This window comes from Sapajus apella, unplaced genomic scaffold (genome assembly GCF_009761245.1).
Source record: "Sapajus apella isolate SASKATOON/1434 unplaced genomic scaffold, GSC_monkey_1.0 scaffold112, whole genome shotgun sequence".
In the NCBI taxonomy this organism is placed as follows: Eukaryota; Metazoa; Chordata; class Mammalia; order Primates; family Cebidae; genus Sapajus; species Sapajus apella.
Genome location: NW_022437052.1, coordinates 3,140,600 through 3,157,011, shown reverse-complemented (window position 1 = coordinate 3,157,011; position 16,412 = coordinate 3,140,600). Strand labels below are relative to the sequence as shown.

The following is a 16,412-nucleotide window of genomic DNA, read 5'->3' as shown; positions in this document are numbered from 1 at the left end:
GCCTGGCCCAGACCCCTGCCCCTCAGCACCTGGCCAGGTAACACAGTGCCAGGATCCATGCACAGCTGCCAGCTAAGGCCTCTGCATTCTGCCTGAGTGAGACACGCACACAGTACTTCTGACCATGGGAGATCAGAGCTCTGCACCTGGTAACAGTGGAAATGGAAACACTGTCAAACAAAAGCCAGGAAAGTCAGATCACAGAGTCCACAGCAGCCACCCCAAAGGCCGGTGCTGACTGGCTCGTGGTGCAGTGATCATCTCTCAGCACTTCTGTTAACGCAAGCCCCCGCTCCCCAACGTGGCTCTGCACAAACGGCGCTACTGCAAAGGCTTCATGTACACAGGCCCCAACTGCAGCCACTGAGCCCACAAAAGCTGGCCCACCCCTCGCCCAGCCTCCCGTCCCACCTGTCCAGCAGAATCAGGACCCCTCTTTCCAGGCGGCCACACCACTGAGAAGCCTGCAGGGGCTGGGAGGAGCCGGTTCCAGGAATTCAACAGCTTGGGATCACCCATTCCTCCCAAGAACCTGGGCCATGCAGGGTGGGTGGAGGGTGGAGAGGGCGGTGCAGGCAAGACCAGCAGCTCCTGATACAAATGACAGCTACAGCTGACCAAAGGGAGTGGCCCCAGGTGATCCTGTAGAGGTCACACCTCGCAGCCCCAAAGCTGACACTGAGGAATGTAGGGTGGAGAGCTCCCTGTAACCTGCCTGAGACTCCAGCCCTCTGAAGGCCATGGCATTGCTGGAAAGTCCTTGGAGGCATGGCAGGCAGTAGTGGGCACCCCAAGGGAGGCCTTCGGCTTCTGCCTCTGGCCCTCAGCTAGTGCCTGCTGCAAGCTGCCTGTCAAAATCCTGCTCCTACCAGCCCTATCACAACACAGCCCAGACCCTTCCTCCATCCCAGCCCAGGACACCCCTGCTCTACCTGTAAAAGTAGGGACCTGGGCACCCTGGGAGCCCCTAGCCCACAAGGAGAGGCCAGCACACAACAGGACCCCAGAAAGTACCCAAGAGTAAAAACCAGCCCAGATACCACCGGGGAGACCACCGCCTCCTCTAAAATAAACCCTAGAACTTATGGTAGCTGGATTTGTCTAAAGCCTGTCACTATCTGGGTACAGACTTTTTAAAAATCAATTTAAAAAGAGGCCTGGAAGTAGAAGACCCTATCTACAAAGCTTGGAGAAAAGCCCCAAAAAGTGCTCTGAGACCAAGTGAGACCCAGAGCGTTGCTACCCGGACACGTCGTGGAGCGCTCAGCTGTCTGTGCGGCCAGGAACACGCAGAGGTGGAGCCCCGAAGCCTCTTCTGGGAAGCACTTCTCTAGGATCTCCCTACGAGGTCCCAACACCCACAGCACCGTCCCCACACTCTGACAGTCTCCTGCCTGCCCAACCCCACCTGGAATGAAGCTCGACCCAAGTCACCCAGGGTGACTTGCCCCTACCAGTGGGCGGCATGGTGCTGGCTGGGCCTGCCAGGTGTGCGGTTACCACAGGATTCTGAGAATATTTCGCAGAAGTGCCTGAGACTTGCGAGACGCGGCTGGTGTTAAACAAAGCCACCCAGTAGCAGTGACGTGCTCTCCCCAGGGTGAGCCTGTTGGCGCTGCTGGAAACACCCATCTGAAACTTCACAAGGGAACAGAGAAGGGCACAAGCTGCACCCAAGCCAGGGCCATGGCCAAAGCAAGGCAGCTGTCAGGAAGCTCTCTGCTGCCCTTGCTTTGGGGGTCCTGCTGGGATAGTGCAGCTCAAGTAGCCCCAGGGGGGCCCTGTCACAGCAGCCAAGAGCGCCCGAGGCTCAGCCCATCCATCACCACCAACAGTGGGGTACAGAGTCCCCTCACTCGGTCCTCCACTCCTCAAAGGCTCAGCAAGTGCCTACTGCACGCCCAGCACAGGGCGCTAAAGGGAGACCTGGGCTCTTAACTCACAAAGCTCGGGATTGAGAGGATGAGTTTACAGAAAACCAACACAACCTCAAGGCAGAAAGCGGCCAGGACTCAGCCACAGGAGGAACTGGGGTGGAGAGGAGAAGTCACCATGCGTGGATGGAGCTGGGAACTCCACTCATGCCCGGCCTCTGCCTGCACCTCTGGATGCATATGGAGCTGGGAATCCAGTTCATGCCCCACCTCAGCCTGCACCTCTGGACAAGGATGGAGCTGAGAACCTGGCTCGTAGGCCACCCCAGCCTGCACCTCTGGACAAGGCTAGAGCTGGGAACCTGGTCCGTGTGCCACCCCAGCCTGCTTCTCTGGAGGGAAGCACACTCACCACAGTCCAGCTCCAAGGGCCTGGGACCTGACCTGCACACCACAGATGCACAGGCCTGAGGGGTCCTTCTCCCTCCAGACTACAGGCTCCATGAGAGCAGCTTATGGTGAACAAATGAATGAATGAACAAACAAACCAAAAGGGGAAACGTGGCCCAGACCCCAAGGCATCTGGCATGCAACACAGGAAGAAAGGGTGCACTCACACAAGCACCCAGAAGGCCAAATGCTTCTCCGCCTCCTCCCATGCCCCAAAGAAAACCAAACCGGTGCCAATTAAAATGGACCAACATACCTGACAGCCACCCACCTTCCCAAGCACCACTAGGGCGTCTGGTATTGATCAACTCAATAGCCGGGTAATTACAGACCACGCGCACCGTAACTAGGATAATAAATGTATCCCGGCTGGTCAAGTAGACCCTTCCTTAGAGGAAAATCATGCAACTCACTCACTGTCCTCCTAATTGGCCTCACACATCAGGGAAGCTGGGCCCTGATACTTGTCATCTGGCCAGTCTACAAATGTTTTTGGGAAAATGTCCAGCTCAGCACTGACAGGTGCTCAGCTTTGACTCCAGGGGATGGGTCAGCAGTTCCAGGTTGGCACAGCTGCCAGGCCTCTTAGCTGCCACCGCCCGCCTCCCACCTCCCCAGCCCAGCCTCCTCAACCCCGCTCAGGCCTGCGCCTGCTGATAGGTACATTGCCCACCCAGCGGGATGGGAAGCAAGACCACATTCAGGCACAAAGGGACAGGCAAGAAGCCAAATAACATCTTGCTCATGGCATCTTGGCCAAAAGCAAATGATCTCTTCCCTAAAGTGGGGGCTCAGCCACAGGACTTGACATCTACTTCGTTCCTATTTCATAGGGTCCCCCTCAGGAGGAGCTGCTAAATGGCATTTTTGAAAAGCCAAGACACTAAAGATGCCTTCTCTACTCACTTTACTGTGACTTCGATCTGAATCTCCCTAGAAATATTGAAAGCACACCACCCCCATTAAGCAACAGCACTCAAGCCGTGACAGGAACGGACAGCAGACAGGCTTTTGGGAGGGTGATACGGCACCAGCTATGAGTCTCAAATGCACATCTCTTTTGAACTAAAAATTCTGATTTTAAGAATTTACCCAACCAGCCTAGCATGGTTAATTGGGGGAAGAAGCTGGAAACACCCTAAGCGCCCATCAAGAGGGGTTGCTGGAGTCTGAGTCCGTCTACACTCCTGCTTACCTGGCAGCTCTTTAAAGCAGTTCAGCAGAACAGCCTGTGCTGGGCTGAAAAACTGTCAAATACTGAGTGAAAACCATTGCAAAATAAAACTATGAAAGGAGCACCATTTTAAAAGGCGAGGGGGGTACATAAAGAGCTTGTACGTACATACATTTCCAGAATGATACACAAGAAACTCATCAGGCACTGCCTAGAAAGACAAACTGGGGCCGAGGACAGCATGATCTGCTGCCCACCTCTGGGGCAATCAGCTCTGCTCTGGAACAGCTCCCCAAGGAATAATGAGAACACAATGTGACAATGGCCAGGAAGCTGTCACATGGGGCACCCATCCCTGAGTGGGGTCACCAGGGAGGGAAGGAAAGGATGACAACATCCCACTTTTCATTTCATTTGTTAACATTTATGTAGCTTGTTCTGCTTTTAATCAAATGTGAAATTCCCTGACCGTCTGCAGCCTGCACCTGGCCTCACATGCTGCCACTTCCCACGGCACTCATGCCCACATGCCAAAGACCCAAGAGGTCCCGGCAGCCGTGGCCTTAGGCCTTCCATAAGCTCAAGGGATGGGTCCCTTCCCAAATGAAGGCTGGCTTTAAACAGCACCCCCAGGCCACTCTCCAATTCAGTCCAAGTCGCCACTAAGGAATTTTCCTTCCGCTTACAGCTAATCCAAGGAGCTTGCTGCTGGCAGGCCAGCTTGAGGGAGGTCTGATGTGCACACATGAACCTGTTTCACAAGAGCAGTGGCATTAGCTTTGCTGCGTGTACACCTATGCAGCTATCACGTCCATCATGTCAAAGGATATTTCTAGTACCCCATAAGACTCCTGCAGGCCCCCGATCTTAACCCAACACAAGACTCCAGGGATCACTGACCTGCTTTCTGTCACTGTTGCTCAGTCTTGCCTTTTTAAAGAGTTCAACTAAACGGAATCGTATAGTAAGTATAAAGTCAGTAAGTCTGGCTTCCTTCACTCAGCAAGACAGGCTCATTGATGTTTCTGAGCACAGCTGCTGTCGCGTGTTACACTGAGTGGCACCCCACTGCATGGAGACGCCACGGTCCATGCATCCCTTCACCTGCTGACAGGCACCTGACTTGTTGCCGCTCTCAGACTGTTAGATTAAGGCTCCTACAAACATCCCTGTACAAGTCTTCATGACGTCACATTTTCTCCTGGGCTTCTCTTGGGTTAAATACCTAGGAATGGAACTGCAGGGTCATACCGTAAGCGTGTAAAAAGCTACCAAACCATTTCCAAAGTGGCGTAACACTTCCTACTCCCAGTTTGATGGGCTGGCTGCTCTGCGTCTCTGCCGGCAGTCTGGATGGTCTGTCTGCTTCATTTTAGTCATTCTACTGTGTACAGAGTGGTATGTCACTGTGGTCTTGAAACCACCTTTACTGAATTTTAAGTAATGAGAGAAATCTACATTACTGACTCCATGTTGCTTCTAACCTCACAGGCTAAATTTTTTTTTGTTCAGAGGGGGTTGGGGGGCTTATTCTAACGCGGAGGCCAAGATAACTATGAGAGGAATTTAGTTTATAGTTAAACTTCAAGGCAAGGAAAACTGACACCCCTCCTTGTTTGGAGATTAAAGCCACATTCCTAAGACTGGCATCACCACAGAGGCCTGAACTTTGCTAGAGAACAAGCACAGTTAAACCACCGCCTGCCTCTGCTTATTTAGCTTGCTCTTCTATAGTGCCTGCTGCCCAGAGTCAAGTAACCAGAGGTTACAAGATTCAGAACTTCCCGAATGGCTCCTACAGACAACATCACTATTGTGAAACCTAAAGAACTGGTCTTTGAGATGCTCTTCAGATTTAGCATTTCAGCAGCTCAAGAGATGCCACCTGGACCTGTGACCCTATCTCCCAGGAACTGACTCACTGCATAAAGACAGTCCTGACACCCCTATGATGGCATCCCCAACCCAGTCAACCAGCATTCACCACTCCCTAGGCCGCTGTCCACCAAAACATCCTCAAACCCTCGCCTCCGAATTCTCAGGGAGGCAGATTTGAGAGTTATCTCTTGTCCACCTCCCTTGCCTGGCTCTGCAATCATTAAACTCTTTCTTTGCTGTCATACCTGCTGTTCACAGTGAGTTAGCTTTTCTGGGAAGCAAGAAGAACTGTGTTGGGCAATTACAGTCTTAATTTGTATTACCCTCATAACCAACAACATTGACCATCTTTTCATGTCCTTATTTACCATTTGCATACCATCTCTTGTAAAGTATCTGTTACAAGCAGGTCAGGCGCAGTGGCTCACACCTGCAATCCCAGCACTTTGGGAGGCTAAGGCAGGCAGATCACCTGAGGTCAGGAGTTCGAGACTAGCCTGGCCAACACGGTGAAACCCATCTCTACTAAAATACAAAAATTAGCTGGGCATGGTAGCGCACGCCTGGAATCCCAGCTACTCAGGAGGCTGAGGTGGGAGAATTGCCTGAACCCGGGAGGCAGAGGTTGCAGTGAGCCAAGACTGTGCCACTGCACTCCAGCCTGGGTAACAGGGCAAGACTCCATGTCCAAATAAATAAATAAAGTATCTGTTAAAAGTCTTCTGACCATTTTTTATACTATGTTAACTAATTTCTGAGAATTCTTTATTATCCTGGAGCACATCTTTGGGCGGATGCATGTTAATATATCACAAATATTTTCCTAGTCTATGGTCTGCCTTTTCATTTGTGTCTTTGGATAGAAGTTTTCAATTTTGATGAAGTCTAATTCATCAATTTTTTCATTTCTGGTTCATGCTCATTGTATCCTAAAACCTCTTTGCCAAACCGTAGCTTCCAGATTTTGTGACTTTTACATAAGTCAACAGATCATTCAGTTAAATCTTGTGTACAGCATGAGGCAGCCTACTGGTTCACCATGCTCGTGAAAAGACTCTTTATCCCACTGATCTACCTTGACACTTTTGACAACAATCAACACTGTATTCTTGAATTATTTCTGAACTTTCCACTTTGTTCTAATGATTTACATACGTCTATACTTAATACCACACTGTCTCAAGTTATGCAATTTACAACGTGTCTTGAAATTGGCCAGTGTAAGCCCTATAACTTGTTCTTTTTCAAAATTGTTATGGCTATAACAATTTACAGGTGCTTTACATTCCCACAGAAATGTTAGAAATGTTCGGCCACAACTGTAATCCCAGCACTTTGGGAGGCCAAAGAGGGTGGATCACCTAGGTCAGGAGTTCAAGACCAGCCTGGCCAACATGGTGAAATCCCATCTCTAATAAAAATAAAAAAATTAGCCGGGCATGGTAGCATGTGCCTGTAATCCCAGCTACTCATGAGGCTGAGGCAGGAGAATCACTTGAACACAGGAGGCAGAGGTTACAGTGAGCCGAGACTGTGCCACTGCACTCCAGCCTGGGTGACAGAGCGACAGTCTGTCTCAATAAAAAAAGAAATTTTAGCAATCAGTTCATCAATTTCTACCCAAAAAGCCTGCTGGGGCTTTTTTTGGGATTATGTCAAATATTTGGGACAATTTGAGCAAACTGCCATCTTAACAATCATGAACCTTCCAATACATGAACATGGTATCTTTATGATACTCTGAAATATACACTTGACACACATGACTGGTGGTTGGCAGCCCCCAGGCAGCTTCAGATAGGATGGTCACCAGAAACACCAAGGTGGAATTAGAGGGTTGGGACTTTGAGTCACACCCCTCAATCTCCCAGAAGGGGAGAGGGGCGGAAGGTTGAGTTGATTCCCAATGGCCAGTGGTGTCATCAATCATGCTTATGTGACAAAGCCTCTGTAAAAACCCATAATAAGGCCAGGGTTCAGAGCTGCACACATGGAGGGTCCTGGAGGGTGGTGTACCCAGAGAGGGCATGGCAGCTCCACACCTCCCCTCGTACCTCACTCTACAGACCTGTTGACCTGAATTATTCCTAACATCCTTTATTTTTTTTTTCCAGTCTTTCTAAGGTTCAATTCAGGCATCCTAACATCCTTTATAACACAGGAGTAAACGTAAGAAAATGTCTTCCTGAGTTCTGAGAGTCACACTAGCAAATTAATTAAACCCAAGGAATGGGTTATAGGAGCCTCCTTTAATAGCCTGCTAGTCAGAAGTACAGCTGATGTCAGTGACAGAGGGAGAGGAGAAAACAGTACAATGAAGCATAGATGACAGCCTACTACCTTGCAATCAGAATCTGAAGTGGGGCCCAGACGTGTGGGACTGGCCCTGATCCCGGGGGAGCTGATACTAACTCCAGGTGGAGAGAGTACAGATGAGGCTGCAGGACACCCAGCTGGTATCCCCTGGAGAACTGGCTGGTGTGTGGGGAACCTTCCAGTATCTGATGTCAGAAGTACTGAGTCAGTGGCTATGTGAGAGCAGAGCGGAAAAGAGTTCCTTTTTCCCCTTATGATGTCTCTATTTTTTTATATTAGGTGATCTTAATGTCTCAGTTGCATCTGAAGCTTCTCAGTGTACAAATCTTACACAGATTTTCTTACATGCATCCCTGAGTATTTTCATGGACTTTGATGCCGTCACATGTGGTATGTACTCCAGTGGCTCATTGCTAGCATACGGAAACGTAACCTATTTTGGTACACTGTCCTTGTATGCTGTGACCCTGTAAACCTCACTGTTTAGTCCTACTGGCTTGTCATTGACACTCTGGAAACTTCTACAGATCATTATGTTGTCTCCAGGTATAGGTTTACTTCCTCCTTTCTAGTCTAGCTACCTTTTCTTTTTGCCTGCCTAATTATACTGGTGAAGATCTCCCGCACAGTGCGACCAGGGGTGGCGGGAACAGACACCCTGCCTGGTCTCTGTGTCAGGGACGCAGTCAGTTTCACCCTTATATTATATCAGCTGTGGTTTTCCGCAGGTGTCTTTTACCTGGTTGAGGAATTTCTCTTCTCTTCTTAGCTTGCTGAGAATTTTCAACCACAAATGCGTTTGGGATTGTTATCAATGGTTGTGCTGCTTGCCTACAGAGATGGCCTGCACCCCTTTCTCATTCTACTGAAATAGGTGATTTTCCAAAGAGAAGCACCCTGCATTCCCAGATGGCCTCCACTCTCACACATCTTTCCCACTGGCCTCTCTTGATTACACCTCCTCCTCCTCCTGTGCCAGACTGCTGCTAACTCCCTCAGCCCAGTGCCCAACACCCTAAGGGAAAGCGTATCAACATCACACTACTGGCACTGGCATCCTGCCCTTCCCCACATGTATTCACACAGGCTCATCCACACGCAGTGTCCCCTTCCTGCCTGTGACTTCAAAGTTGTAGAAACTAATATGCCCACAACCTGCATGACCCTGTGTGCTGGACATGTCGCATGTGCCCAGGCCTGCGTGACACATAAGGACCTCGTTCCACGGGGTCTTCCCATGGTTTCACTGACTCGCCCCAGCCAACTCGCCCAGCCTCCTCTCCTAAGACGTAAGAAGCCTCACATGGGGAAGAGGGTGAGGAGGCCACTCTCTCCTGGGGCTCAGGCAGGGTACATCCAAGTCCGGGGTGAGGCCAAAGAGCCCTCTGAGGACTGCAGGACACCAGAGTCCTGTCATTAGGGAAGGGCCATACAGAGGACACCTGGCCTCAATACCAGGGGCTCATAGCCCTGGGGCCTGAGGGTCCCCAGGATGCTGGTCAGAAACCGGGCAGGCATGAGACAGCCAGAAGCACCCCACTAAAGGCAGGCAGGAACAGTGGCCACAGGCCCCTCACATCCCCATCAACTACAACCCTGGTGTCAGCAAGCAAGTCCCATGGTGGGAGGGTGGTGGGAACACAAGGCCAAAGAGACCAAAGAGAAATGGCTGTGGGAAGGATCACCAAGGCAGGGGCACCACCTAGTGGCAGCAGCTGCTCTGCACCCACGGGGCCTGGGGCCTCGGCAAGCCCCAAATCCCAGCAAGGCCTGGGCCTGAAGGTAAGCAGATGCCAGCCCACTCGCATAGGCCCAGGGCACTCCCAGCTGCTGAGCCCTCTGCTTCCGGGATATGTGATGTCACCTCAGGTCCCCACAGCTGAGGGGAGGGGATCCCCAAGCTCACCCACAGAAGCACGCATCTCTACACATGAACAGCAAGTGTGCTCACCCCTCCCACAGGACCACAGGCAGCAGCTATCGCCCGGGGCCCCAGCTACTCACTGCATCTGTGTCCCCATTGCCCACTTCATCGCCACATTCAATGTTGCCTGACATGGGCTTCAGAAATCCCTAAGAACTGCCCCAAATCTGGTCCCTAAAAATAGAAAGACAGCCCAGTGTATCTGTGGTTTACCCAGAAATAATGCATTTTTTGTTTCTTTTTGAGAGACAGGGTCTCATTCTGTCACTGGAGTACAGTAGTGTGATCACGGCTCACTGAAGCCTTGACCTCCTGGGCTCAGGTGATCCTCCCACCTCCGTCTCCTGGGTAGCTGGGACTACAGGTGTGCCCCGCTGAACACAGCTATTTTTTTTCTTTCTTTTTGGTACAGACAGGTCTCAACTATGTTGCCCAGGTTGATCTCAAACATGTAGGCTAGAGTGATCCCCCTGCTGCAGCCTCCCAAAGCACTGGGATTACAGGCGTGAGCCACTGTGCCCAGCCAGAAATGCACATATTTACCAAACCCTCTATGAGCCGCATTCAGTACCCCCAGCCTGCATTCCCAGGGACTGTGACATGGGTGCTACCCCCACTAACATCGAGCATGAATCAGAACCACATTCAGACACCCACCCTGTGGTGCACAGGAAACACAAGGAGTGGTGGGAAGCCCTGAAGGGGCCCAGGCTCGGCAGGTGACCGAGCACGTGGGGAAACCTGCCCTCTACCAGACCCACGGCCAAGGCCAACGCAGGAAACTAGGGGTCAACCCCCACAGCAAGGATGGCTCCATCCCTTCCTGGACATCAGCCTCTGGCTGCTCAGAGAGGTCGCTCACACCAGCCGTCTCCTACTCACAGGGCCCTCCACAAGTACACGATGGCATCTGATCTTTACACGCAGCGGGGAGGAGAACTCCGTGTTCCCCTTTCAATGACGAGAACACTGGCCCAGAGCAGCACAGTGACTTGAAACAGGTCTTACTGTTGGTGGGAAGGGGACTTGAACCCAGCCCCGCCCAGCCCCAAAGTACTATCTATTTTCCTCATCAAAGCTGCAGGGCACCACATATGCATGCCACTTGCCTCCCACCCCACTTTAAGCTGGCAGTGGACACAGGCAGCCCACCTCCACCAGCCCTGCAGACTGACCCCTCCTCTCCCCCATGCAGGGCCTGGCCACCAGGATAGAAAGAGTAAACACGGAACACACTGGTCAGCAGCACCCCAGGCCAGCTCATCCTCATACCAGCCGGCAGCACCCAGGCCAGCTCGCCCTCACATCGGACGGTAGCATTCAGGCCAGCTTGTCCTCATGCTGGCCACACCCAGGCAGTACCCCCAGGCCAGCTCACGCTCACACCAGCCAGCAGCACCCCAGGCCAGCTTGCCCTCACATAGGCCACACCCAGGCAAGACACTCAGATGCGGGAACAGGGCAAAGGCTGATAGAGCAGCAGTACTTTGTAACCAACCAGAGACAGCAGCCAGCTGTGCCAGGTCTGTGTGCCTGACTGACGCTAAGTGCTCCAGGGCAAACTGCACACTTGGACCGTCCAACAAGGCCAGGCCCATCAGGCACGAGGGGGCCTCTGATGTCCCTCGCAGCAAAAAGTCACAGAGGTTTCTCATCTGGCTAGAGTGTCCCTGGAAGCAGAAGGGTCGCCTTACAAGCAATTAATAAACCCAGTGAACAGACAGAAGCACAAAGCATTTAGGCCCCGCTGAGGCCGGCCCTGCCGAAGTCCGTGTTCTACAGGGGGAGTTCAAAAGAAGATGGCTGCCCAGGCCACACTCTGATTTAGCAAAGCTCAAAGAAGATGAAGGGGCATTTTCAGGTGACTGAGAACTGAAGCCAGTAATGCTGATGGGAAGGTAGTGGATTCCAGAACCAGCAGTTCGATGGTACAGTCACTGGACAGCTCTTTCAGAGAGTCTCATCTCAGTCTCCGCCTTGTTTCCAGAGCAGCAGGAAAGAGGCAGGAGGCGGGAAGCCTTGAAATCTCACAAGCAAACACAAGAGGCAGCCTCAGCACCAGCACCAAGGCCATGAGCCCGAGGCTCGGATGACTCCCTCAAAAGCATCACTCTTGCACCTTCCTGAGACCTGGTGCACCAGGGCAACCACAAAGTGGGGCCCAGGCCAGAGCTGCCAGGAGGCAGTCACTTGCAGGGGCCCAGCGGCTGAAGGGCGGGAGCCAACCAAGCCACTGCTGGAGAAAGATGAGCACAGGCCCTTGAGATGGATGGGGTAGGACAGACAGGACCAGAACTGGGAACAGTCCTGCTCTCCCGTCTGTAAGAATGCCATCCCCAGCACCCGGGGTGGTCCCCCGGCAGCTCCACCTCACATCCTTCCACCCATGCGCTGGCACTCAGCTTGGCACAGACTGGCTGAAGAGGCTGCTCCAAGCACCAGACAATAGTCTTCCACTACGGTGGGTGAGAACTGTTTGGATCTCCATCCCTGCCCACATCTCATGTTGAATTGTAATCCCTGGGGCTAGAAGTGGAGTCCGGTGGGAAGTGTTTGGATCATGGGGGCAGATCCCTCACAGTTTGGGGCTGTCTTCATGATAGTAAGTTCTCATGAGATCTGATCATTAAGAAGTCCGTGGCACCTCCCTCCCAGCCCTGCTCTCGTGCACTCTCTCGCTCTTTCTGTCTCTTTCTGTCTTTCTGTCTCTCTCTCTCTTACTCTCGCTCCTGCTTTTGCCATGTGACATGCCTGTTTCCCCTTCACCTTCTGCCAGGACTGAAAGTTCCCTGCGGCTTCACCAGAAGCTGAGCAGGTGTCAGCACCACGCTTCCTGCACAGCCTACAGAAGTGTGATCCAATTCCACAGCTTTCCTTCATAATCACCCACTCACAGGTATTTCTTTATAGCGATGCAAGAACAGCATCTAATATGGTGGGTTTTTCTGAACTCTAAAAATTCAGCTCATCTCCACTGGTTACAGTTCCCTAAAATAAATGATTTTCCCCAAAAGCAATTTCTTCCTCAGGATACACCAGAAAGAGTCCTTTCACAAAGCCCCACAATGCAGGGCAATCAGACACCTGCCACTGGTTTGCTGTGGATATTCTGCTACTCAATGAATATGTTACTAAGGCTTCAGCAGGAAGAGTCGCTCAGCTCCACTGCCCCACCCACTGGGAAAGGCCTCATTAAACCTGAGCAGCCCAGGACAAAAGGCCCCCACCAGCCTTTTAGAGACAGTGCCCGTGAGCAGGAAACAGACTCTGCTCTTCCCCAGCGACCCTTCAGAGAAGGTGGGACCCCGAGGCACCTGCCCCCTCCCTACCTGACATTCAAGTCTGTGATCTGGTCCAGTCTCTCCCAGCTTTGCAGCTTGGCCAGCAGCCTCTGAAAAGAACAAAAGCATGGACCCTGTCATCGCCTGCCACAGGATTATCACATAAGACTGACAATAATGATCACGGCGCTGAGTCCCCGACCTCTCAGGAGAGCCTACCCTTATCTCTGAGCTGGGCACTAAATGCTCCAAGTCTGCTTGGAAGTGGCCGGGTTATTCTTCCCCAACTGCAGAAGTCACACTGTACGTTTCATGCCTCACACTGTGCCCTTCATGCCTCACTCCTTCCTGGGCCCATAAATTCAGGTATGAATCCCAGCAAGCAGGCTGGGCGCAGTGCTTCACGCCTGTAATCCCAGCACTTTGAGAGGCTGCAGGTGGATCAAGAGGTCCAGAGATTGAGACTATCCTGGCCAACATGGTGAAACCCTGTCTCTACCAAAAATACAAAAATTAGCTGGGTGTGGTGGCACATGCCTGTAGTCCCAGCTACTCAGGAGGCTGAGGCAGGAGAATCACTTGAACCCGGGAGGCAGAGGTTGCAGTGAGCTGAGATCATGCCACTGTACTCCAGCCTGGCAACAGAGCAAGACGCCGTCTCAAAAAAAAAAAGCCTACAAATGGAATATCTTATAGTACTCTAGTTCAGAAATCCAAAATGGGTCTCCCTGGGCTGGAATCCTGGCGTCAGCAGGGCTGAGTTCCTTCTGCAGGTTCCAGGGGAGAGTCCACTGCTCTTTCCAGCTTCCAGAGGCATCCACCTTCCTTGGCTTGTGGCCCCTCCTCCATCTCCACACCCAGCAGGAGCTGCCAAGTCCCTCTGATGTCACTCTGAGCCCCCAGACAGCCTAGGAGCCCCTCCCCACTGTGGGCCAGCTGACCTATGACCTCAATCGCCCTGCCAGGAAAGGTGCCGTGTTCACAGGCTCGGGGGATAACGCATGGACCTCTCTGGGAACCATGATTCTGCCTCCCACCCCATCACGCAAGGGCACGACCCACTCCGCGCAGACCCTCACCTCGTTCTCCAGCTCCAAGCCAACCAGCGCCTCCTGCATCTTCTCCTGGGGCCCCAGCTTCCTCTGCAGCCCTTCCAGTTCCTCCTGGAGCAGCCCATGGGTCTCTCTCATCTCCCTGGCAGTGCCACAAAGAGTTGCTCAAATAGCCACACACGCTGGGGATGAAGCCAAGAGCCCAGGAGCCCTGCCCCTACGGGGTATGCACCTCGTGCTCCTGGGCACAAACCCAGACTCACTACAGGCTACTCCATCCCCCATGCCCCCTCACCGCAGGCGTGCACTCTCCTCCCGCAGCTGCTTCAGCTCCCGTTCCAGCCTAGGCAGTCGCACCAGCTCAGACTTCATGTTCTTCACAATCGCAGCATCCTGCTCTTGTAGGGACAGCTTCTGCTCCAGATCCTGATGGAGGCCAGGGACAGAAAAGAAGGGAAAAATGAACCATGAAGAGACCTGGAGAAAGTCACACGCACACGGCTAAGAGAAAGAAACTGGTCTGCAACGGCTACACGAACTGCAGGATCCAACCACAGGACATTCTGGGAAAGGGGGAACTATAGAGACAGCAAAAGTTCCGGAATTGTCAGCTGCTCAGAAGGAGAGAGTCAAGGATTAACTGGGGAAGCACAAAGGATTTTTAGGCAGTAAAACTCTTCTGTGTGACGCTCTAACAGTGAATATAGAACATTTTACATTTGCCCAAACCATACACTGTCCCACTCCAGGAGAGACACTCGAGGGACCTGTGGACTCTCCCTGACACTGATGTGTCCAGGCAGGTTCATCACCGTCACACGGGCTCCACTCTACCAGGAAAGGCGGTGTGTGTTTTTTTTGGGGGGAAGGGCAGGCAGCAGGGGTGCACAGGAGTTCTACCTTCTGCTCATTTTGCTATGAACCTAAATCTGCTATAGAAAAAAGCATCCCCTAAAAAGTAAAGTCACTGAGGCCAGGAAGTTAGTCCACTAAACTGCCCCAGGTCCTCAGCAGCCTCCATGGCTCAGGACTCTCCTCTGGGAGGCCTTCCCGGGCTGCACCAGGGCCCTCAAAGCTGCTTCCAATACTGAGCCTCGGCATTTAGTCCAGGGCAGCTCTTCCCAACACCGTCCTCCCAGCCCACCACGCACTGGGAGCTGGCATTCACACCATACACCGCTGGGCTGCTGTGCACACCACTGTCCTGCCCTCAGGGAACTATCTAGAAGCAAAAGTCTATCCCAAGTCTGGCCCAAGGTGACACTCCATGGTGAAACATCCCACCCTCCCGTGTCAAGCCCACTTCTGCCTCTCTAGTAGCACGTGTGTAACAGCTTAGTCTTTCCAATAGTGAGGACAGGCTTTTCACTATGGTACCCAGTCTCCTTGGGACACAGCTGACACCTGTGAGCAGCAAGTCACTGAACAGGCACAGGAGGAAACCACGACCAAACCAGACGGTCATTCAACAAACAATAACGGAGTCCATCTCTGTGCAATGTACCAGGTCAAGTGGCAGAGACAGTGATGCAAAAGACAGACACCAGGCCTCACCGGCCAGCAAATCCTGACAGGTGGGCCGAGGGATGCAGATGGGAGGACGAGGGGCAAGGGAACACCACCAGGAGGTGACATGGCAGAGGCTAGGTTGGGGGTGACAGTCAGCTCTGCAGCCAGGAAGAGCTGTTATGAGGCATGGAGGTGAGGGTACATGGGGGGCCAAGGGGGCACAGCCAGAGCACAGGGTCTGGAGGCTGCTCTCCAGGCAACAGGAGCTAGGAGAGGGATCCGGAGTCAGCGTCTCCCTGGCATGCCCTCCACAGGGAAAGGGCACAGCATGAGCTTGAGTAGGTCACCCCGACTGAGACCCAGCTCCAGCTGTGCAGCTGTGGGCAGGTTTCTCAGCCCCTCTATGCCTGTATCATCTTCTCACACTCTTCAGCACTTGACATCATCGTACATTCGGACATTTTCTCTCCGTGTCTCCGATTAGTCTCCATCCTCTAGAATGCACACTCCCTGAGGGCAGCAGCATCTGCCTCATTCACCATGGCATCCCTGGTGCCCAGCAAAACGCCCACCACACAGGTGCCCAGCAAAATTCCCACCACACAGGGCAACCTCACAGGAGGCCCACAGAGCTCGGCACCGGTGCAGAAAGGCCGACAAGGGCAGGAGAGCCAAGGCCACCTCAGGGATGTCCACAAGGCACCCGACACAAGCAACTCACCTTAATCTGCTGCTCTTGGTCTGCTCTCGCTTCTTGGCTGGCCTGGAGTTCCTGGATTTTCTGACTGGCTTCCTGCTATTTTCTATTAAAAAAAAATACATCACATACAGAAACAGGCATATGGCAAGGCCAACAATTCTCTTCAGCCTGAGATCCACCCCAGCACAGACCCCCCCCCACACACTCCCACTGCATGGGTACCCCAAGGTCCTGGGCCCCAGCCCCTGCTGGCT

At 52.7% G+C, this 16,412-nt stretch overlaps 1 protein-coding gene and 1 long non-coding RNA gene across 4 annotated transcripts in view; both read right to left on the bottom strand.

Moving 5' to 3' along the window:
* Positions 1-9,932, bottom strand: part of LOC116537603 — an 18,597-nt gene extending 8,665 nt beyond the window's left edge. The window contains exons 1-2 of the long non-coding RNA XR_004263214.1: positions 7,130-9,932; positions 5,486-5,488 (exon numbers count right to left, since the gene is read on the bottom strand). This is a non-coding gene — a long non-coding RNA (uncharacterized LOC116537603). The remainder of the gene's footprint in view (positions 1-5,485; positions 5,489-7,129) is intronic.
* The window catches only part of MAD1L1 (mitotic arrest deficient 1 like 1), a 501,873-nt gene extending 485,560 nt beyond the window's left edge, over positions 1-16,313 (bottom strand). For all 3 annotated transcript variants that reach the window (XM_032259845.1, XM_032259846.1, XM_032259847.1), the window contains exons 1-4: positions 16,180-16,313; positions 14,245-14,375; positions 13,977-14,091; positions 12,946-13,007 (exon numbers count right to left, since the gene is read on the bottom strand). In XM_032259845.1, coding sequence (XP_032115736.1) covers positions 12,946-13,007; positions 13,977-14,091; positions 14,245-14,321 — 254 coding nt within the window. In that variant the 5' untranslated portion in view covers positions 14,322-14,375; positions 16,180-16,313. The remainder of the gene's footprint in view (positions 1-12,945; positions 13,008-13,976; positions 14,092-14,244; positions 14,376-16,179) is intronic.
* Between the last annotated feature and the right edge of the window lie 99 nt (positions 16,314-16,412).